Source organism: Mobula hypostoma, chromosome 1, assembly GCF_963921235.1.
Source record: "Mobula hypostoma chromosome 1, sMobHyp1.1, whole genome shotgun sequence".
Classification (NCBI taxonomy): domain Eukaryota; kingdom Metazoa; phylum Chordata; class Chondrichthyes; order Myliobatiformes; family Myliobatidae; genus Mobula; species Mobula hypostoma.
In genome coordinates, this window is record NC_086097.1 from 191,076,599 (window position 1) to 191,100,493 (window position 23,895).

General features: G+C 42.9%; 1 protein-coding gene and 1 long non-coding RNA gene across 4 annotated transcripts in view; one reads left to right on the forward strand and one right to left on the reverse strand.

The window, feature by feature from the left end:
* Window positions 1-4,975: 4,975 nt before the first annotated feature.
* LOC134348437 (uncharacterized) lies at window positions 4,976-9,109 on the forward strand. The gene is made up of 2 exons (XM_063051857.1): window positions 4,976-6,615; window positions 9,010-9,109. Exons 1-2 carry the CDS (start codon window positions 5,717-5,719, stop codon window positions 9,107-9,109), a joined length of 999 nt encoding a protein of 332 aa, XP_062907927.1. The 5' UTR covers window positions 4,976-5,716.
* Window positions 9,110-12,785: 3,676 nt separating this feature from the next.
* LOC134353680 (uncharacterized) overlaps window positions 12,786-23,895 on the reverse strand; it is a 205,912-nt gene continuing 194,802 nt past the window's right edge. For all 3 annotated transcript variants that reach the window (XR_010019653.1, XR_010019654.1, XR_010019655.1), the window contains 2 exons: window positions 20,658-20,762; window positions 12,786-20,432 (listed from right to left, as the gene is read on the reverse strand). This is a non-coding gene — a long non-coding RNA (uncharacterized LOC134353680). The remainder of the gene's footprint in view (window positions 20,433-20,657; window positions 20,763-23,895) is intronic.

Below are 23,895 nucleotides of genomic sequence, written 5' to 3' on the forward strand. Positions count from 1 at the left end.
GGCCAGCACAGGCGGACACAGTTGAGTTGAAAAGGAAAAGCAGCACAGCATGTGTTCTATGGAAGGGAAGACATGATTGAGTTTAAAAATGTAAGAAAATGGAAGAATTTACAGGTTCATTAACAGTGAGTACCAGGTGATAACAATCATTAAAAAAATCAGAAATAGCTGGAAAGATTGGAAAGATTGAGCTTGCTTACACAACAGGTAACTGGATCATGAATACTGAGCATTTGGAACAGTATGTTGAAGCAAATGAAATAGGCAATGAGAAGTGAGTGCTAATTTTGCTGAGCTCATTGTGTTTAAAGGCATGGAGTTTCCTTCAAAATTTAACTGCTCCAACCAAAGGATCTGAAAAGAGCTTTATTGATATTGTGAAAGTGATACTGGAACATTTAGAATCGAAGCCATTGTTGATTGCAGAACACTTTAGGTTTCATAAGAGTCTATTTCAGTGTATGTGGTTGAATTGAAGAGATTGTCTGAGCATTGTCAGTATGGTACTGGGATTAATGATGAAAGATCATTTAGCTTGAGGAATCTTAAAAGAGAGCATTCAAAAATGGCTCCTAATTGAAGCACAGCTCACATTTAAAAGAGCACTTGAAATTGTTGTTTCAATGGAAATTGCAGATAGAGGTGCAATTGAGTTGCAGTCAGGAATGAAAGTAAATGTGAACAAAATTGCAACATTTAAACAAACTGGCCTGGCTGAACAAATTGTGTTTCTGTTGTGGCAGGGGCTCACATACATCAAACAAAATGTAGGTTTAAAGAAGAAACTTGCAGAAAATGCAGCAAAGTAGGAAGGAAAAAAGCTAAAAAGTCAAATTGCCGTTAAAAAAAGAGCACTAATCTGCATGCTGTTAATCAGAATTCTGATATTGATGAGAGAGACACAGGACTGGAAACCCTTAAAGTTTACAATGTGAAAACTAACAGAGGTCAAGCAATATAGCGTACACCAGAAGTGAACAGCAAATTAATTTAAGTGGAATTGAACGCTAGTTCAACTGTTTCAGTCATTCCATAACATTAGTTTTAATGGCATTTCAAAGTTACTAAACTGAAGCCTGCAGATATTTAACTAATAACTTATATAGGAGAAAGGATAACTGTTGTGGGAAAGACATTCATAATTGTGAAATACAACAACATACAACCCCATATGTACTTGTACGTAGTAAAAACAGAAGGACCAGCATAGTGGGGTTGAGATACAACTACAATTTGATTAGCGATCCATCCACTATTTGCATGAAAAATCCCCTACAATAAAGCCAACTGGGTGCGAATTATGAAAGGTACCCGATGATTCCACAACTGCCTCCATGCCAAACACCATTACCTGTTGCCTGGCTGAGGATAAACAAGTGTTGGTGCCAACCTCGGCACCTCTGGTTGGAAAGCATTTTGGACCAAGGAAGGACAATGCTGCTCAGAGGGATTGTGAAAATGACGAAAGCAGTGGCCTGACAAAAACAGTTTTTGTAGGGAGCATGTCTGAGAAAGCTTCTCATGTGTTAATCAAGCAAAATGTGGCTTGGTTTTAAGCTAGAAGAGACTTCAAGGAGCTTCAGGAAAATTGCAAGCCTTTGGCTTTTGTGAATATAAAGAACCAGAATGTACTCTGCGAGCATTAAGGTTATTGTATTAACTTCAAATGGGAGACAAAAAGCTGCTTGTAAAAGTTGATGCAAATACAAAAGCCCAGCTGGATGAATGCAAGACCAAAAAGAAAGAAGTTAATGGAGATATGAAAAGAGGATTCATCATATAATGTTGAGGATGAGGAAACCAAGAAGAGAGATCAGATTGTAAAGGGAGCAATAGAAAATAATAGAATACTCCAGTGAACAAAATGGACCTTCCCAAGATCAAGATACATAAACTAGAAGTAAAAGGAAGAAGAAATGTGGCTACCACTATCAGAACCACTTCCTGCAGTCTCAGAATCAACCCCTACAACCACCGTGGAGAAAGTCCCAGAACCCGAGGTTGCTTTCACAGCCCCATTTCTCACCTGCCAAGAAGAGTGATCACCCTTGTTAGGAAAGACGTTATCCAACAAGAGTAAGAAATCCTCTACAGTGATTCAATCCTTAGGTCTGAATGGAACAGTTCAAAGTTTACTTTGCTGTGGAAGTCTATGTATTAGTTGTATTATATAATATACTGTGTATATGGTTGAGATGCATTCTGCATTGAGTTGGAGTTTATAACTAAGCAGGGAAGAGAGAATCTTGTATAAATATTGTTTGATTAAGCATGCTCATTAATTTCAATAATTCATTACGTGTTATATGTATAAATAAGTGAATTGCATATGTCATCACGCTGCCACATGATGCGTGTGTGTCTCACATAAGGTAAATTCAAAGTTAGACCTTCATTTCATAATCTTGTGTCTTTCTTTGAATTAGTTTAATGTTTTGAAGTTACAAATCATAATTTACAAGGCAAGTTTTTTTTTTCTGATGTACATAGAAAATGGTATGTCTATGAAGGCTCTCAGTCATCCAGGTCATTGTATATCAAGCAGTAGTAAATCAAGGCAACTGGTCTTGTTGTGCTGTCTGTGTTGCCATTCATCTGAGAGGCTTCTTCAGGTCTGATCCATGGTGGGTAGCTTTCAGGCTTACAAACTGAGTTGTTTCAATGTATAGCAATCACATGAGTGTCATTAAGAGTCATAGAGGTAATGAGAGGGTCATTAGTCGTATCGCTGCATGAATGAAGGTGTGAACTGTTGTGGAAACGCTGGGGTAAAGGTGTTAGGACTGCATTGTAAGTAGTCAATAGGTGATATCAAACCCCAACCCCTCTGTTCAGGGCTGAGTTTTCTGGTTTGACAAAAATAGCTTCTTTAGAAGCTATTACTAGATCTAGTACTAGGTAATGAACTGGGTCAGGTCACAGATCTCTCAGTGGGTGAGCATCTGGGGGACAGTGACCACCGCTCCCCGGCCTTTAGCATTATCATGGAAAAGGATAGAGTCAGAGAGAACAGGAACATATTTAATTGGGGAAGGGAAAATTATGAGGCTACAAGGCTAGAACTTGCGGGTGTGAATTGAGATGATGTTTTTGCAGGGAAATGTACTATGGACATGTGGTTGATGTTTAAAGATCTCTTGCAGGATGTTAGGGATAAATTTGTCCCGGTGAGGAAGATAAAGATTGGTAGGGTGAAGGAACCATGGGTGACAAGTGAGGCGGAAAAGCTAGTCAGGTGGAAGAAGGCAGCCTACATGAGGTTTAGGAAGCAGGGATCAGATGGGTCTATTGAGGAATATAGGGAAGCAAGAAAGGAGCTTAAGAAGGGGCTGAGAAGAGCAAGAAGGGGGCATGAGAAGGCCTTGGTGAGTAGGGGAAAGGAAAACCCCAAGGCATTCTTCAATTATGTGAAGAAAAAAAGGATGACAGGAGTGAAGGTAGGACCGATTAGAGATAGAGGTGGGAAGATGTGCCTGGAGGCTGTGGAAGTGAGCGAGGTCCTCAATGAATACTTCTCTTCGGTATTCACCAATGACAGGGAACTTGATGATGGTGAGGACAATATCAGTGTGGTTGATGTTCTGGAGCATGTTGATATTAAGGGAGAGGAGGTGTTGGAGTTGTTAAAATACATTAGGGTGGATAAGTCCCCGGGGCCTGATGGAATATTCCCCAGGCTGCTCCACAAGGCAAGGGAAGAGATTGCTTAGCCTCTGGCTAGGATCTTTATGTCCTTATTGTCCACGGGAATGGTACCAGAGGATTGGAGGGAGGCGAATGTTATTCACTTGTTCAAAAAAAGTAGTAGGGATAGCCCAGGTAATTATAGACCAGTGAGCCTTACGTCTGTGGTGGGAAAGCTGTTGGAAAAGATTCTTAGAGATAGGATCTCTGGGTATTTAGAGAATCATGGTCTGATCAGCGACAGTCAGCATGGCTTTGTGAAGGGCAGATCATGTCTAACAAGCCTGATAGAGTTCTTTGAGGAGGTGACCAGGCATATAGCTGAGGGTAGTGCAGTGGATGTGATCTATATGGATTTTAGTAAGGCATTTGACAAGGTTCCACATGGTAGGCTTATTCAGAAAGTCAGAAGGCTTGGGATCCAGGGAAGTTTGGCCAGGTGAATTCAGAATTGGCTTGCCTGCAGAAGGCAGAATGTCGTAGTGGAGGGAGTATATTCAGATTTGAGGATTATGACTAGTGGTGTCCCACAAGGATCTGTTCTGGGACCTCTTCTTTTCATGATTTTTATTAACGACCTGGATGGGGGTAGAAGGGTGGGTTGGCAAGTTTGCAGATGACACAAAGGTTGATGGTGTTGTAGATAGTGTAGAGGATTGTCAAAGATTGCAGAGAGACATTGATAGGATGCAGAAGTGGGCTGAGAAGTGGCAGATGGAGTTCAACCCAGAGAAGTGTGAGATGATACACTTTGGAAGGGCAAACTCCAAGGCAGAGTAAAAAGTAAATGGCAGGATACTTGGTAGTGTGGAGGAGCAGAGGGATCTTGGGGTACATGTCCACAGATCCCTGAAAGTTGCCTCACAGGTGGATAGAGTAGTTAAGAAAGCTTATGGGGTGTTAGCTTTCATAAGTCGAGGGATGGAGTTTAAGAGTCTCAATGAAATGATGCAGCTCTATAAAACTCTGATTAGGCCACACTTGGAGTACTGTGACCAGTTCTGGTCACCTCACTATAGGAAGGATGTAGAAGCATTGGAAAGGGTACAGTGGAGATTTACTAGAATGCTGCCTGGTTTAGAGAGCATTTATTTATGATCAGAGATTAATGGAGCTAGGGCTTTACTCTTTGGAGAGAAGGAGGATGAGAGGAGACATGATAGAGGTGTACAAGATAATAAGAGGAATAGATAGAGTGGATAGCCAGCGTCTCTTCCCCAGGGCACCACTGCTCAATACAAGAGGACATGGCTTTAAGGTAAGGGGTGGGAAGATTAAGGGGGATATTAAAGGAAGGTTTTTTACTCAGAGAGTGGTTAGTGCGTGGAATGCACTGCCTGAGTCCGTGGTGGAGGCAGATACACTACTGAAGTTTAAGAGACTACTAGACAGGTATATGGAGGAATTTAGGGTGGGAGCTTATATGGGAGGCAGGGTTTGAGGGTAAGCGCAACATTGCGGGCCGAAGGGCCTGTACTGTGCTGTACTATTGTATGTTCTATGTTCTATTAACCCTTCTTTCAAACCACCTGTCCTCCCTGTGCAAAATGTGCACATTATTATCAAAGTCATTGATCTGGCCTTACATCATTGCCTCTCTCTGTTTAGAAACCATCCCATCTTTATCCAGACTCCCTAAGATCCACAAGCAAAGAGTCCTCCTCAGGCCAGTTGTGAGCAGCATTAACTCAGTTACCTACAACATTGCAAAATACCTTTACACAAATCTCACCCGTTTGGTCGGCAACACCACAAACCACATCCAAAATACCAAAGACTTTGTTGAGAACGTTCGGCATCTGAAGCTGAATACAGAAGAGACTATGTTGTCAAATAATATTAAGTCTTTATTTACATCTGAGCCCACTTCAGAAGCTATCAAGACAGTAAGGAACGGCTACGTCAGGATAGTACCCTGAAGAATAGAACCACACTCAACTCAAATTAGGTATGTACTCTACTCAACCTTCATCTCAACACTACCTTTTTCAAATACTGAGATGTCTTTTGCGGGCAGAATTATGATTGAGTGATGGGTTCAACAGTGCCTCCTATTGTAGCCAACTTATACATGAAAGAAGTAGAAAAGACAGCCTTGAATATCTTCCATGGAACATCACCCAGTCAATGGTTCAGGTATGTGGGTGACACCTGGGACAAGATCAAAATCCATGAGGTGCAAGCTGTCACAAAGTACATCAACTCAGTGGATAATAACATTAAATTTACCCTAGAAGATGTTGAGAACAATAGACTGGACTTTTTAGATTGTGCTATACTTATCAAAAAAAAAAATGGACAGCTCGATATCAAAGTTTACAGGAAACTAACCCACACAGATCAGTGTCTATGGTTTGACTCTCATCACCCATTAGAACTTAATTTGGGGGTTATCAGAACACTACATCACCATGTTGAGAATGTGCACGTCAACATTACAGCTAAAGACAAGGAGCTCAAGTACTTGAAAGAAGCCTTGAAAGCTTACGGCTACCTTGAATGGGCCTTCATCAAGACAGCAACAAAAAACAGTAAGGACATCAGCACAACAGACAGAGGTAAGGAGCAAAGCAGACAGAAAAACGTGGTCATCCCATATGTAGCTGGAATTTCAGAGAAGCTCAGAAGGATTTTCAACAAACATCAAATCCTTGTGTTTTTCAAACCTACAAATACACTCAGAAAGAAACTTGTCTACCCCAAGGATCCCACACCCAAACATAAACAGAGCAATATTGTAAATGCTATCCAATCCAATGAGAACTGCACAGATGTGTATATCAGTGAGACAAAACAACTACTTCACAAACAGATGGCTCAACAGAGGAGGGCCAACTCCTCAGGTCAAGACTTAGCTGTATATCTATACCTTAAGGACAAGGGACGCTCTTTTGATGATAACAATATGCACATTTTGCACAGGGAGGACAGGTGGTTTGAAAGAGGAGCCATCTTTGTCAAACTGGAAAACCCAGCCCTGAACAGAGGGGGTGGGGTGTGATATCACCTATTGGCTACTTACAATGCTGTCCTAACATCTTTACCCCAGCATCTTCACAACAATTCACATCTCCATTCATGCAAAGGTAAGACTAATGACCCAATCATTACTATACAACTCTTAAACAACTCTCATGTGATTGTTATACCTTTAAACAACTCACAGAGTTTATAAACCAGAAAACTACCCACCCTGGATCAGAACTGAAGAAGCTTCTTGGATGAGTGGCAAAATGTCCTCTAGACAACACAGCAAGTCCAGTTGCTTTGATTTACTACTGCCAAATATAGAAAGTAGAAGATACTAGCACGGGAATAGTGGATCCAGGTCCAATTCCAACATTTAAGAGACTTTTAAAGAAGCATGTGATCAGGCTGTTAATAGAGGGATATAGACCAAGATGAATTTAAATCATCATTATGGTCAACAGAGACATCATAGGCCAAAGGGCTTATTCCTGCTCAAGGTGGAAAACAAGAAAATTGGTAAATAACCTTCAGGACTCAAAACTAAATTCAATAATTTCACATGAGAACTAGCTTTTTTGATGAAAGATTAACTTCATTTTCATGTCTCTACAGCCTTTTCAATTGTGTTAAAATTTCCATTAATTGCTACATCTTGGATTTCATAACTCCAGTTCTCCAACTCCTCCCCCCCCCCCACCCCATTCATCTCCTTCTATTTCTATCTCCTCCAATTGTGATCACCAGCAACACTAACACCAAGCACGTTGTTCAGTCTCTCGGCACCCTTTTACAAACTTTCCCTTTGTTCTCTTCACCTTCTCTCCAATTTAAAACAGCCTTAATTTTCCTAGTACTAATAAAAAGATATTAACTTAAACATCCGCCATTTCTTTATACCCAGATGATAACTGACTTTCTGTATATTTTCATTACTTCCTGTTTTAATTTAAAATGAACAGAAACTGCAGCTTTCTGCTTTTCAATAAATTAACTCCCATGCACAAGGCACTGCATACATTTTTAATAAATAATATAATGAGAGTTTGTATAACATCATCTATATCTTAAAAGCATTTTGCAGATTACAAACTGTTTTTTTTGAGCCAAACAATGCAGGAAGCGATTTGCACAGAGTAAGCATGCACAAACAGGAAAATGATATGGACCACTATGTTGATAGGGGTATAAATCCAACACAGGACACCAGCAGTAACTCACTTGTTCATTTATGAAATATTGTAGGGTTGTTTCTTCCCACTTAAGATTGAAGACAGGGCCATCATAATGCTAACTATTCTGAAACACAGCCCTCCTTCAGCCGTGCTCTGGAACATCAGTCCAGGTGTTTGTGCTCAAATTTCTGAAGGAGTGTGAATGCAGTAACCTTTGAGGCTTTTACAACAGTGTAGGCTAGTAAGCTAAAGATTATGTACTGAAAACTGGGAAATGGGCACAGTCGAAAATAGAGAAGAAAGATGGCCAAAGGGCAGTTCAGCTGCAGTAACTTCGGGAAGATTGCCCTATAGCCTTTTGATCTGATCACAGCAGTCACGTTGTAGAGAGCTGCGGAGATTTGAAACAAACTATCTGGATAAACAAACTCTTAAGGTAGGACCTTTCAGATCTCAGAAATACATTCTTGGCCAGTATTTTTTGTTTGCTGCCTAAAATCACATTGGGGACTTTACCAGCTCAAGCTTCTAATTAGGCAGCAGTTCTTCAATTTACAGCTATTCTTCTATTCAAATTAAATTGACAATATTAAATCCTTAAGAAGCTGATAGAACTTAATAAGGTAAGGCAAAAAAATGTGAGAAAGAGGCAGTGATCCAATTAGTGCAAAGGTTCATGGATTCAGTAATTCAATTACTTGCAAAGAAATACTTCTCCAATGGCTATGTGATAGTGTCCAATGGAATTTTATTAATAGTTTGAAAGATGGAGAGGACTTAAACAGTTCTGCAGTTTGAATCTAATTGTGTCATAAGCCTCCAATTTACATTTGTTTCTCATACTTTTGGCTGCCTCTTGTGCGAGTCTTGAGCAACTGAACTAAACTGTGAGGTGAAAAAAACAGTTTAGTAGGCCTGCAGAAGGAACAGAGTGGTGAGTATTTGACAGCAGTTTTAAATGTCATTTGGCAGGCAGTGAAAAACATCACCCTTTTTGATTTCTTTCTCCTTAAAATAGAAATACTTTTGTTATATTTATCTTAAAAAATTCTCTCACCCTAAATATAGGGTTCTCTCACTCATAGGTGGCTTCGGCTAGGAAGAGGCGTTGGCTCTGTGTAAAGTGTCTGTTAAGATTTCCTTTTTGGTTTTTTTTCCCTCTCTTACTGTACTATTTAAATAGCTGTGGTGTGCTCTTCGTGCCGGATGCTGGAGTCTTGGGAGACCCAGAGTCTCCCGGGGAACTACATCTGCATGAAGTGCTTCCGGCTGCACCTCCTTGAAGACCGTGTTGGGGATCTGGAGCAGCAACTGGATGACCTTCAGCTTGTACGGGAGAGGAGAATATGATTGATCAAAATTACAGGGAAGTAGTCACCCCAAAGTTGTAGAAGGTGAGTAGCTGGGTGACTGTCAGGAGAAATGGAAATAGGCAGTTAGAGCAGAGCACCCCTGTGGCTTTTCCCCTCAAAAACAAGCATAGCGCTTTGGATACTTTTGCAGGTGATGATCTCCTGCGAGAATGCCATGGTGACCAGGTTACAGGCACTGATCAAGGGTCCATGGTGCAGAAGGGAAAGAGAGAAGGTAGTGGTGGTGATAGGGGACTGTTCCCCTAGAGGAACAGGACACCCGGATGGTATGTTCCTCCCAGATGCCAGAGTTGGGGATGTCTCAGATCACGTCCACAACATTTTGGAGAGGGATGGGGAGCAGCCAGATGTCTTGGTACATATTGGTACCAATGACATAGGAATGAAGAGCAATGAGGTCCTGAAAAGAGAATTTATAGGGCTAAGTAGAAAGCTGAGAAGGAGGACCTCCCGGGTACTAATTTCTGGATTGCTGCCTTTGCCACGTGCCAGTAAGGGTAGAAACAGAATGAGTTGGCAGAAAAACACATGGCTGAGAAGCTGGTGCAGGGGGCAGGGCTTCAGGTTCTTGAACAACTGGGATATCTTCTGGGGGAGGTATTGAAGCACCTCAATAACTCCAAAAGACTGAAGTTGGGTAAAATACTAAAAGGCTTTTATTCGCTGTACAATACGACCTCCATGGTGAGTGTCTGCCCCCGGACTGAGAGGGAGGGGCAAGGCGGAATCACCTTTATTCAGGAATCTGTGGGAGGAGCCACAGGGGCAGTCAGCAGAAGGGCATTTCCATACAGTTAACCCAGTTACTATATATATATATAGTTTACCACATTCACCCCTCCTTTTTTTAAAAAGAGTCCCGCGGGGTGAAGTGACTGACAATATTTAAAACAAGTATACTTACAGGTCAGTCTATCAGGCGGTCGAGTCCGTCGCTGTGATCTACGTAGCACCGGCGGTGATTGCATCAGTGATGGCGGTTGTGCTGGCTCCGGCCTGACTTCAGGTGCCAGCACGTTAGGCGTTGTTAATCCCTCGTGCGTGTGCGTTGCGCCCGGTATGGGAGTGTCGTGTGGTGTCTGTGTAGGGCTTGGAGTGCGCGGTGTCTCGTGGGTATATATATCGGTGGATATGGGGTTAATAGTCACCACAGAGTGTTCAGGGTAGGGGCCTGGTGCTCCTGCAGGCGCCAGGTCGCGGATGGAGACTGTGTCCTCCCGCCCATCAGGTAAAACCACATAGGCATACTGGGGGTTCGCATGAAGTTAGTGAAACCTCTCGACCATCGGGGAGTATTTATTGCTCCTCGCAAGTTTCCGGAGCAGCACTGGCCCCGGGGACATCAGCCAAGTTGGTAGGGTAGTCCCAGTGGTCGACTTTCTGGGAAAAGAAAAGAGCCGCTCATGAGGGGTGGCATTGGTGGCTGTGCATAACAGGGAGCGGATGGAGTGGAGTGCCTCAGGAAGGACCTCCTGCCAGCGGGAGACCAGCAGTTCCTTTGATCTGAGGGCTAAGAGTGTGGCTTTCCACACCGTGCCATTCTCCTTCTCTACCTGTCCATTCTCCGGGGGATTATAGCTCGTGGTCCTACTAGTTGCAATACCCCTAGCCAGTAGGTATTGGCGCAGCTTGTCACTCATAAACGAGGACCCTCTGTCACTGTGGATATAACATGGGTATCCAAACAGAGTGAAGAGCTTGTGCAGGGCTTTTATAACTGACGTGGTAGTGGTGTCGGGGCAGGGGATGGCGAAGGGGAACCGCAAGTACTCGTCGATAACGTTAAGAAAGTACACATTGCGGTCAGTGGAGGGAAGGGGGCCCTTAAGGTCAACACTCAGTCGCTCAAAGGGGCGGGTGGCCTTGATGAGTGGTGCCTTTTCGGGTCGGTAGAAGTGTGGTTTGCACTCTGCGCAGACTTGGCAGTCCCTGGTCATCATCCTGATCTCCTCAAGGGAGTAAGGCAGGTTCCGTGCTTTTACGAAGTGGAAAAGCCAGGTGACCCCCGGGTGGCAAAGATCTACATGTAGGGCATATAGCCGGTCGATCTGCGTGCTGGCGCACGTTCCCCGGGATAGGGCATCGGAGGGCTCGTTGAGCTTCCCAGGCCTGTACATGATGTCATAGTTGTAGGTGGAGAGTTCAATTCTCCACCTCAGAATTTTATCATTTTTTATTTTGCCCCGCTGTTGTTTATTAAACATGAATGCGATTGAGCACTGGTCAGTTAGCAGGGTGAGCCTTTTGCCGGCGAGATAGTGCCTCCAGTGCCTAATAGCTTCCACAATGGCCTGGGCCTCTTTCTGCAAGTGGAGTGCCAAATTTCAGGGCCTTGAAGGGTATGGGAGAAGAATGCCACTGGTCTTCCTGCCAGGTTGAGGGTAGCAGCCAGCACAAAGTCGGAGGCGTCACTCTCTACTTGGAAGGGAATGGCATTGCTGCTTTGGCAATGTCCCCTTTTATGCGGTTGAAGGCCGCGTGGGCCTTGGCAGAGAGGGGGAATGTGGTGGACTTGACCAGGGGGTGGGCCTTGTCTGTATAGTTAGAGACCCATTGGGCATAATATGAAAAGAAGCCCAGGCACCTTTTGAGGGCGCTGAGTGTGTTGGGAAGAGGGAGTTCCAACAGGGAGCGCATACGGTCGGGGTCAGGGCCAATGACTCCATTCTCCATGACACACCCAAGGATAGAAAGTCGGGTGGTCCCAAACACACACTTGTCCTTGTTATAGGTGGGATTGAAAGCTTTGGCCGCTTGGAGAAATTTTTGGAGGTTGTTGTCGTGATCCTGCCGGTCGTGACTGCAGATGGTGATGTTATCCAGATATGGGAACGTGGCCATCAGCTGGCACTGGTCCACCATCCGGTCCATTGCCCTCTGGAAGACAGATACACCATTCGTGACACCGAAGGGGACGCTCAGGAAGTGATAAAGCCTGCCGTCCGCCTCGAAGGCAGTGTAAGGGCGGTCCTCCTGGCGGATGGGGACCTGATGGTAAGCAGATTTTAGGGCTATGGTCGAGTACACCTTGTACTGCGTTACCTGATTGACCATATCCGTGATGCGGGGTAGAGGGTATGCGTCGAGCTGCGTGAACCTATTGATGGTCTGGCTATAGTCCACGACTATCCTATTTTTCTCCCCGTTCTGAACAACGACCACCTGTGCCCTCCAAGGACTTGTGCTTGCCTCAATGACCCCCTCCCTGAGCAGCCGCTGCACTTCCGACTTAATGAAAGCTCTGTCCCCCGCGCTGTACCTCCTGCTTTTAGTTGCCACAGGTTTACAGTCGGGGGTCAGGTTGGCGAACAGTGGTGGGGGACGGACCTTGAGGGTGGAGATGGCATGGTGTTGGGTGGGATGTGTGGGTCAGTGTGTGTGTGTGGTCAGTAGTGGGGTATGTGACGTATCCCTACAAAACTAGGGATTTATGACAGTAACTGGTGGGAGGGGCCCATCATACTTCATTGTCATGCTTTTCAGGTGGCTCTGGAAGTCGAGCCCCAATAGCACAGGGGCACACAGTTGAGGCAAGACCAGTAACGTAAAGTCTCAATATTCTGTGCCCTGAACCACTAGCGTCGCTACACAACCCCCCCGGATGTCTGTTGTATGCGACCCGGAAGCCATGGTGACCCTCTGCCTTACCGGCCGTATCACGAGTCCGTATTGCTGCACCGTGTCCAAGTGGATAAAACTCTCCGTGCTGCCTGTGTCAAACAGGCAGCTTGTCCTGGGCCCCTCCACCAGGATGTCCATCATTGACCTTGCAAGCTGGTGGGGAGCGCATTGGTCGAGGGTCACGGAAGCCAGAGTTGAGCTGCTGTCTTGGTCCGGCACGGTGGGGTACCCCGTGAGCACCCGTTGGTTGTAGGCGATGGGAGGTGGCGCCGACCAAGATGGCCGCCCCCATGTCTGCACGTGGTGGCGGTGTGCAGGGAAGATGGCGGCAGGCAAGATGGCGACCCCCATGTTTCGCATGCGGCACTGCTCGATCCTGCTCGCGGTTTGGACTTACAGACCTTGGCAAAGTGGCCCTTCCTTCCGCAGCTGGAGCGGGTAGCTTGTTGGGCCGGGCAGCGTTTCCGAGGTGCTTCTCGAGTCTGCAGAAGTAGCACTTTGCGGACTCGCGATTGGCAGCAGCCGAGGTCGATTCGCCGGTGGGTTGCAGGGTCTACGTGCCTGGAGAGCCTCAGGGTTGTGTAGAGCGGCCTCCAGCGTGTCGGCCAGCTCGATCGCCAAACTTAAAAGGTAAGATTGGCTTTTTCCAGCAGCCGCTGGCGTACATACACTGACCTGGTCCCCGTGATGAAGGCGTCTCTCACTAGGAGTTCGGCGTGCTACGCCGCCGTCAGCTCCTGGCAAGTGCAGGCTTGCACAAGTGTCCATAGGGCCTGGACGAACTCAGCACTTGATGCCCCGGACTGCTGTTGCCATGTCGCTAAGCGATGCCGCGCATAGATGCTGATTACTGGCCACAGGTATTGTCCTTTGAGGGCGCTCATCGCACCGTAGTTCAGCTGGTCTCTGATCAGCGAATAGACCCGTGGACTGACCCTGGAGAGTAGAACTCTGCGCTTCGCTACGGGGTCAGTCGCTTTAAATCCTCCAGGTACGCTTCAAAGCAGGCCAGCCAGAGTTCGAAAGCGTTTCCAGCTTCAGGCATTTGCGGATCGAGGTCTAACTTGTCGGGTCTATGAGAGTTCCGGCTTTCAAATTTACAGTGAATAAAATTGAAGCACCTTCAATAACTCCAAAAAACTGAAGTTAGGTGAAATACTTTAAGGCTTTTATTCACTGTACAATATGACCTCCATGCTGAGTGTCTGCGAATCTGTGGGAGGAGCCACAGGAGCAGTCAGCAGATGGGTGTGTCCAGATAGTTAACCCAGTTACAACATATATATGATTTACCACAGGTATGACCTGTTCAAAAGTGACAGCTTGTACATGAACCCAAGGGGGACCAAGGTTTGTTAGAGCTGTTTGGGAGGGTTTAAACTAACTTGGTAGGGGGGTGAGAACCAGAGAGAAGGGATTCAGGATAGGACAAATGGTAAAAAGTAAAGATAGTGTGCAGTCAGACTGTCGAGAAGTGCAGGCAGGTGATGGGACTTAGTTGCAGCCAACAGGCGGAGTATCAAAATATTTGGGATGCAGAATCAGAAAGGGTAGCAAATACAGTACTCAAGGTGTTGTATCTAAATGCGTGTAGTATAAGAAATAAGGTGGATAATCTTGTTGCAATATTACATATTGCCAAGTATGATGTTGTGGCCATCACTGAACTGAATTGTGGCTGGACGATAGTTGTAGTTGGGAACTGAACGTTCAAGGTTACACATTATATCAGAGGGATAGGAAGGTAGGCAGCGGGAGTGGTGTGGCTCTACTGGTTAAAAACAAAACGCATCCTTTACAATCAGTAGAACGATGTGACATAGGATTGGAAGATGTTGAATCCTTGTGGGTTGAGTTAAGAATCTGCAAGGGTAAAGGATGTCAATGGCAGTTATATACAGGCCTCCCAACAGTGACTGGGAGGGGGAACCACAGGTTACAACAGGAAATAGAAAAGGCAAGTCAAAAGGGTAATGTTATGGTAGTCATGGGAGATTTTAACATGCAGGTTGATTGGGACAATCAGGTTAGTAATGGATCTTGAGAGTGAGTTTGTTGAATGCCTAAGAGATTGCTTTTTAGAGCAGTTTGTCATTAAGCCTACTGGGGATCAGCTATACTGGATTGGGTGTATTCCAGGACATGTGTATTCCAAAAATGAAAAAGTACTCAAATGGTAAAATAGTACAACCATGATTGACAAGGGAAGTCAAAGCTATTGCAAAAGCAAAAGAAAGGGCATACAACAAAGCAAAAATTAGTGGGAACATAGAAGATTGGGAAGTGTTTAAAAACCTACAGAGAGCAACTAAAAATAATTAGAAGGGAAAAGATGAGTTATACAGCTCTCGTTACATGCATGTGCAGTTCAACTCTTTGAGTGAAAATGCTGAAAGTTTGAAGTTAATAACTCATCTCCTTCTACCTTAGGCCACAAACTTATCAATCACCACTGCTGTGGACCACTTCTGGAGGTCCAAGACACCACATTCTACAAAGAAGGGATCCGTATGCTCCACGACCGCTGGACTAAGTGTGTAAATGTAGGAAAAATAAATGTGCTAGGTTTTCTAAAATTGACTCCTTCTTCCTTAGGCCACGAACTTATCAATCACCCCTCGTAACAGTGCCTAAGAAGAATGTGGTACCCTGCCTCTATGACTATCGTCCAGTAGCACTTGCATCCGTTGTGATGAAGTGTTTTGAGAGGTTGGTGATGAAACATATCAACTCCTGCCTGAAAAGTGATTTGGATAATTTAACTTGATACCGGCACAACAGTTCACAGCAGATGCCATTTTGTTGTCTCTTTACTCAACACTGGAACATCTGGACCATGAAGATACATAGATCAGGATACCTTTTATCAATTACAGATCAGTATTCTATACAATCATCCCCTCAGAACTTATCAATAAGTTTCAAGATCTTGGCCTCAGAGCCTCCTTCTGGATGTGGATGCTCAATTTACTCACTTGAAGGCCACGATCTGTTTGGACTGGCAATGATATCTCCTCCATATTCTCCATAGCACAAGTGCACCACAAGGCAGTGTGCTTAGCCCCAAGGTCTACTCACTTTACACTTCTGACTGTGTAGCTAAGCACAGCTCCAAAGCCATATTTAATTTGCTGATGACATCACTGTTCTAAGCCCAATCAAAGGTGGTGATCACTCAACATAGAGGAGGGAGATGGAAAATCTGGATGAGTGATGCTACAACAACAGCCTCACTCAATGTCAGCATGACCAAGGAGCTGATTATTGATTTCAGGAGGAGGAAATTGAAGGTCCATGAGCCAGTCGTCATGGGGGTATCAGAGGTGGAGAGGATCAGCAGCTTTAAATTCCTCTGTGTTATCATTTCCATGGACCCGTCCTGAAGAAAGCACCACAGTACCTCTACTTTCTTTAGAGTTCACGAAGATTCAGCATGACATCTAAAACTTTGACCAACTTCTATAGGTGTGTGGTAGAGAGTAAATTGACTGGCTGCATCACACTCTGGTATAGATACACCAATACCCTTGAATGGAAAATATTATGAAAAGTTGTGGATGTGGTCCAGTCCATCACAGGTAAAGCTCTCCCCACCATTGAGCACATCTACATGAAGAATTATTGTAGGAAAGCAGCATTCATCCTCAGGATGTGCACCACCCAGGTAATGCTCTCTTCTCGCTGCAGCCATCAGGAAGAAGGATCAGGAGATTTAGGACTCATTACCAGGTTCAGGAACAGTTACCACATCTCAGCCATTTGGCTCTTGAACCAGAGGGGCTAATCTCACTCAACTTTACTTTCCTTATCACTTATCTGGTCTCACAACGTATTGACTCTCTTTCAATGACTCTTCATCTCATGGAACAATGTATATCTTGTTCATGTTCCAAAGTCTTTCAATTTCCTCTTTTGATTCATCATATTTCTGCTGTTTTTCACTTATTGACTTCTATAAGTTATGTGTGTTTGGAATGGCTATTTCTATTAAATAAGTTGTTCTTCCTTGTTTATCCTGTATTATTATATCCGGACAGTTATTATAGATTGTCTTATCTCTAATACAGTAACTGATCAGTCGTAATATAATTTGCGGTATTCTGATTCTAAAACTGAAACAGGCTTGTATTTATAATAAGGTGTGATTTCATTTATGATTTTGTATTTTAAGGCATGATTTTGTTGAGTGATATTTGTCACTCGATTGTGCCTGTGTAAGTAATCAGATTGTACTCAGCTGTTATAGGATCCTGTAATGTGTTGAATTGTCTTGGCATTTTCTACATTTATCATCTTAAATTTGTTGATCTTTTATTATGTATTTTTAATTTTTTTTTGTGTTAACCACCTGGTCCTGTATGCACAAGGAACCCTTCTGTTTTTGGGTAGAGGTCTTCAACTCTGAGCTGGGGGATCGATGATTCCTTGTCGACATCTAGTCTGCTCAGATCGTGGGGATGTCTTCCATGGAGGGTCATTCTCTTCCATTGGTTAACTTTTTCTTCAATAGCGATAATGTCTTCATCTTTCTGAGTCGTGCTCTCATTTAACGTTAGTGATGCATACTTTTTATCAGAATTGTATATGCTCTCATGGAGTATTGATTCCTGTTTTCATTGAGGAAAGTATATCCCGAGAAGTTTTATCTGATGTGTAGATTTTTAATGACTGTTATTCCTCTTCCACCTTCTGATGTGTAGATTTTTAATGACTGTTATTCCTCTTCCACCTTCTGTCCTAGGTACAGTTAATCTGAGCACATTTGCTTACTTATTTATTCCAGCTCAAGCTGGCAAATTCTGAGGTACAGGCATAGTCAAGGATGCTCATTTGTTAATTGCTAATAACTCTTGGACTACTCTAGTGGGATTTTGTATCATGTCTTTCTGAAGATTTACATAGATTTTACTGTGTAGACCTAATTGTGTAATGTTATTGTGAAGTGCCTTTGGGATGATGCCAATTGTACATATTACTATTGGGACAATATATACCCTGTACATATTCCATAGACTTTCAATTTCCTCTGTTAATTCAGCTTATTTCTGCTGGTTTTCACTTACTGATTTCTGTAAGTTGTGTGTGTTTGGACTGTGTACATACATCTACTGATGCTTCTGGACACATCTTCAGTGATGTTCCTGGAATCATCGGGGATTTTCGGGTCTTTCAACATCATACACCCTCCTCCAGGTGACCCAGCCAGGGCTGATCAGACCCCAGCTTGCGTCCAGATGGCTAGCTACTTATGACTCCATGGCTCCCCTCTTTTGAGCCACAGCCACCTTGAGGCCCTCTCTGCCGCATCGGTGGTACTGCAGATGGCTCTTCTCTTCCTCTCTCCCTCGATGCCCAAAATGCTGAAGGCTCTAACTAAAGAACGGGCTATGAATCCCCTATAACCAGCCTCTACTGGGAGACACCTCGCTCTCCATCCAACCTGCTGACAGTTGCTGACCAGTCCTGCGTACTTGGAGAGCTTCCTTTCAAAGTCTATATCTATTAAATAAGTTGTTTCTCTTGTTTTTCCTGCAATGTTATATCCAAACGGTTATTGTGGATTGTCCTACCATCTTGAATTTATTGGTCTTTTATTATGTATTTTTGATATTTTTTTGTGTTAACCGCCTGGCCCTGTATTGTCACAAGGAAGCCTTCTGTTTCTGGGAAGAGGTTTCTGAGCCAGGCATTCAATACTTCCTTGTCGACATCTAGTCTGCTCAGATCGTGGAGATGGCTTCCATGGTAAAACCTGAGGTACGGGCATAGCCGAGCATGGACATTCCTCTATTGCTCGGAACTTTTGGACTATTCTGATGGTGCTTTGTATTGTGGCTTTCTGGAGATTTACATAAATATTGCTTTGTAGAATTGTTTAATGCTATCGTGTAGTGATTTGGAGATGGTACCAGTTGTAGATATTACTAAGGGACAATGTAAAGCCTTTTCCCTTCCTTCTCATTCCTGAGGAAGGATCATGGCCTGAAAAGTCAACTGTTTATTCATTTCTATAGATGTTACCTGACCTGCTGAGTTATTCCAGCATTTTGTGTGTTTTACTTTGTGTTTTACTTCTGATTTCTAGTATCTGCAGGCTTTCTCGTGCTTACAATGTATACCCTGTTCATATTCCATAGTCTTTCAATTTCTTCTTTTAATTCTGCATATTTCTGGTGTTTTTCACTTGCTGATTTCTGTATATTATGTGTCTTTGAAATGGCTATATCTATTAAGTAAGTTGTTCTTGTTTATCCTGTAATTTTATATCCAGTTACAATGGGTGGTTACTATGGATTGCCCAATCTGTAATAATGGATTGGTCATAATATTTGTAGGATTCTGACTCTAAAACTAGATCTGGCTTGTATTTATAGTAAGGTATGGTGTCTTTTATGAGTTTGTATTTTAAATCAGGATATTTGGTGAATGATATTTGCCTTTTGATTATGCCTATGTAAGTAATCAGATTGAGTTAAACCTACTGCAGACCTTGCAATGTGCTATATTATTTCTGGTTCCTCTCGTCATTTTTTTGCATTTCTCATCTTGAATCAGGTTGGTCTTTTATTATGAATTTTTGTTAAGTTTTTTTGTTAACCAACTGGTCCTGTATTGTCACAAGGAACCTTGCTGTTTCTGGGAACAGGTCTCTGAGACAGGCATTCGACACTTCCTCATCAATGTCTGTTCTGCTCAGACCGTGGAGATGTCTTCCATGGAGGGTCATACTCTTCCACTGATTATCTTTTTCTTCTATAGGGATAATTTCTTAATTTTTCCTTCATTTAAGTTTAATGCTGCTTACTATTTTTCAGAGTTGCATATGGTTGCGTGGAGTGCTGAATCCTGTTTTGTTAATGAAAATATATCCTAAGTTTTATCTGACTGTTGTGTAAATGTTTTATGTCTGTTATTTCTCTTCCTCCTTGTATGTAGTGTTAATCCAAGTGTGATCGAATGTACATAGTGTTTTCTAAAATTAGTCATTTTAGTTCTAATTTTTCTTTGTAACTTTTCCAGACCAAGATATTAGAGAAAATAATATGTTAATTAGGTATATTGAAAGTGTTTATTTGCATTTTTATGTTTATTTGAGCTTCGATAGATTTTCTTAAGCATTGAAGTAACTTCTGTCAAAAGTTTTCCCTTTATTGCACAATGATCTATTTTCTTGGCTTGTTAGTATCTGAGATACTTGCATGTTTCAAATTCATCCCTCTGCAATTGGATCCTTGATTTCCTAACCGGAAGACCACAATCTGTGTGCATTGGTAATAATATATCATCCTCGCTGGCGATCAACACTGGCGCAACTCTGGGGTGTGTGCTTAGCCCACTGCTCTACTCTCTGTATACACATGACAGTGTGGCTAGGCATAGCTCAAATACCATCTATAAATTTGCTGACGATACAACCATTGTTGGTAAAATCTCAGCTGGTGACGAGAGGGCGTACAGGAGTGAGATATGCCAACTAGTGGAGTGGTGCCGCAGAAACAATCTGGTACTCAATGTCAGTGAGACGAAAGAGCTGACTGTGGAGTTCAGGAAGGACTGGTTATCCACCTTGCAGGTATGGTCTTTCATTGTTTCTTGGATTTATTAAGAATGCCTGCAAGAAAATAAATTTCAGGGTTGTATATGGTGACATATATGTACTCTGATAATAAACTTACTTTGAACATTGTAATAATTCCAAATCTGATTATGCGCACATCTTCAGAATAATTTAAACTCTGTAGATTGTAAGAGATGACTGAATTAATTCTTTGATAGTAATGTGAATTCTGTAAATAACATTTTTCTGTTTGAAATCATCTAAGTCAATAGTACTCACTTTGGCAAAATGTCACAATATAGCTGGTGGGCACATAAAGTTCAGATTCAAATGTGTGTTCTTTGCTAATGGAAAAACTGATGAGATACCCTGTTGGAATATTGCCTTAAAGGGAAAGGAAAAAAAGTTTTAATTAAGGTAATATCAAAAAAATGTCAACCAAGAGGAGAACTTACTGTGGAATATAATGAGTGGGAAACAATATTCCCCTGTTTACAACATTTCCTTTGAGATTACGTTTGACATTCCAATTTTTTAAACAAAATTGCAGGCTAATAACCAGGATGTGGGAAGTAGAAATGTTTAGAATTCAGAGATTTTCATGAAATCCATTTTTCTCAGGAAATTGGGCTTAATGTCATGCCCAGCTGGAGCCTGCGTTGGACCTTATTTTAACAGTGTAGGAGTCAGGAAAGTCAAGTAGCAGAGGGATTGTGAATTAAATAAGATCTTGAGGTCATTAATGTGGTCTGAACACAGGTACTCAGCAAATCCAATCTGCTTTTAGATTTCCCAATGCAGAGTAACCAAATTGTGAATACCAAATGCAAAATATTGCTTCATTCTGAAGAACTGTAGAACTATTTGTGTCTCGATGATGGATAGGAGAGAAGTGAAAGGACCCATGTTGCACCTCCTGAGGATGCATAATTGTATTGCAGCCTGCCTGATTCAATACTGAATTCTCTAACTTTTGGTGACTCACTCTGTATTAAAACTTGGTTCCTTGAGGTTGTTATAGCCAGGAGAGGTAGTGAGGATAAACTCCCATGCCTACTAAATGCTCTTAATAGTGTATGTCTCAAATAGCCTCTGACAACCAAGTCCAGCTCCTGGCCTTTGCGGGTGGCTTAGTTACCAAGCCCAGTGGAATTGTTTCTACTGACAGGGGAAGGGGCAAAGATGGGTTACTGCTGTCTTTAAACCTGTTGCTTCAAACAAATGGGGCTTGTCAGCCATGGTTGCAGCTCATCTAGGAGAAAAAAATTCTGATCTCAAACTTGCGCGCCTTGCAGCTAAACTCACTCATGGAGAAGGTTTCGGGAGTAAACCCTGAGAGAACAATCCAGAACTGGAGTTCCTATGGCAGTCCTACATTGAGTTCAACATTGACCAGCAACTCCTGCGATGCTGTTGGTGCCAAATTGTATTGGTCCTGCACATTTCTTTGGATTCATCAGCTGCATGGAGAGAGGGAGCCTGCTACATGGGCAACAGCTTGCTTTCCATATCACACTGCCCTGGCTTCTGTCCTGGCTTGCATATCACATAGACAGCTGGGATACCACATCCATGATTGAACCTGACCAATGGAGGTCCTCAAATCTATCCACTTCTCTCATCGACATATTGTCTCAGTTTTCTTTTTGTTTCTCCATAACCTGGCCTACTGAGCATGTCCCACAGCCTCACTAATTTCAATATATTTCATAGATAACAAGGCTTTGTGTGTCAGTAACTGCTCCCATTAAACAGTTTGGACTTGCCCTATCAGAGTTATTCCCTAGGTTCTGCAGATCTGCAACCTTCCTCCCACTTTTCTGTCCTGAAAATCAAGTAGTTTCTTCCCCCCCCCCCCCCAATTCTGGCAAATGTATCAGACCCAAAACTGTTTCTCATTTCACTTATGCAGCTGGACTTGTTAAGCTGCCCCAGAATGGACATGACAAGCCTTTCACCAGAAATGCTAGCCTTCCCTGGACACCCCATCACCCCTGTGCATGTTAGATCATACTAATTATCATTACCAAGCTGATAGGTAACCATTGGGAAATTGATTCAGATAGTCCTTGGTTCATAAACATTTCTTCAGCATCATTCATCCTTCTCTGACAGAACCTTGGCATTAACTAGAGTGATTAACTGTTAAAGGTACAATCTTTGTCCTGCACTTTACACTCACAGCAAACCCCACTGAGTGTCAGCAGTTATATCCATTTAAATGGTCCCGACTGCTCTACTGATACTCTCCACATTATTCAATGTCAGGTCTAGGCTCAGCTTTCCTGAGATAGCATTGCTGGATCTCACATTATTTTATTTTCTTGTCTTTCTGAGAAATACTTAAAACGTGCAGTGAGGAGAAAAAGTGCACCTCATGTAATCTGCAAACCTGACTCATTTGTTAAACATTTTCTTTCAACCTCATTTTATAGGAACATTCCTATTGAGCATAACATTGGTGAAAACAACAGAAATGAATGAAAAGATAGTTGCAACTATTATAAGAGCTCAAAAGAACCTAGACACCAACAAAAAGAAAGAGAATGAGTTCAGAAATAATTGGAAATTGACATTTGAATAGTCTTTTCTGTACATACAACCTCAAACACATAAGGTTTGGGAAGTGATGTCAATTCAAGTTTATTTGGAGAAATTTCTGAAATGCCTGCTTCGCTGCCACTGCTACTGTGCGATTGAGAATCTCCGGAGGGAAGGCCCCAAATCCCCGGCCTTACTGGTTGCCGGGGCCGGGGTCGAAGCGCTCGGCGGGGATGGTGCTCGGTGCATCAGTGTCAGGGAGCTGGTTGGAGGCTCGGAGTTTTCGGACGGACTCGGAGTTGGACTGTGGTCGGATGCTTCTAGGATGCTGCATCAGCAATTTTGCAGATCTGGAGGTTTACCGTCTGCGTGAGATGATGGCACTTTGGAGAGACTTTGAGACTGTACCATGCCCATGGTCTGTTCTTATCAAATTATGGTACTGCTTTGCACTGTTGTAACTATATGTTATACTCATGTGGTTTTTGTCAGTTTTTCAGTCTTAGTTTGTCATGTGTTTCTGTAATATCATTCTGGAAAAACATTGTATCATTTCTTAATGCATGCATTACTAAATGACAATAAAAGAGGACTGTGTGTCCTCATGATCTAATCTAATAAAATGTATATAGAAATGAGACAATGTTTCTCCGAACTAGGGTGTAAAGCACAGTTGCATACAAACACACATAACACATGTTAACTTGTGAAGGTAAGGGTAAAATCTACAGATGAATCAAACATAAATAACAAACTAAAGTGTACTGATAATAAATATTGTAAGGTACAGAACAGATTAACCAGTGACACTTTGAATATGATGTGGCAGGGAGTTCAGAACTGGTGGAAGAAACTGTATCTCATCTTAATCATTCTTGTTTTCTACTGCCTGATGGTAGAAAGGATGCTGGAAGGATGGGTGGATCTTTAATAATACCACAGGCCCTGCGATAAATGTCCTCGATGGATGGTAGGG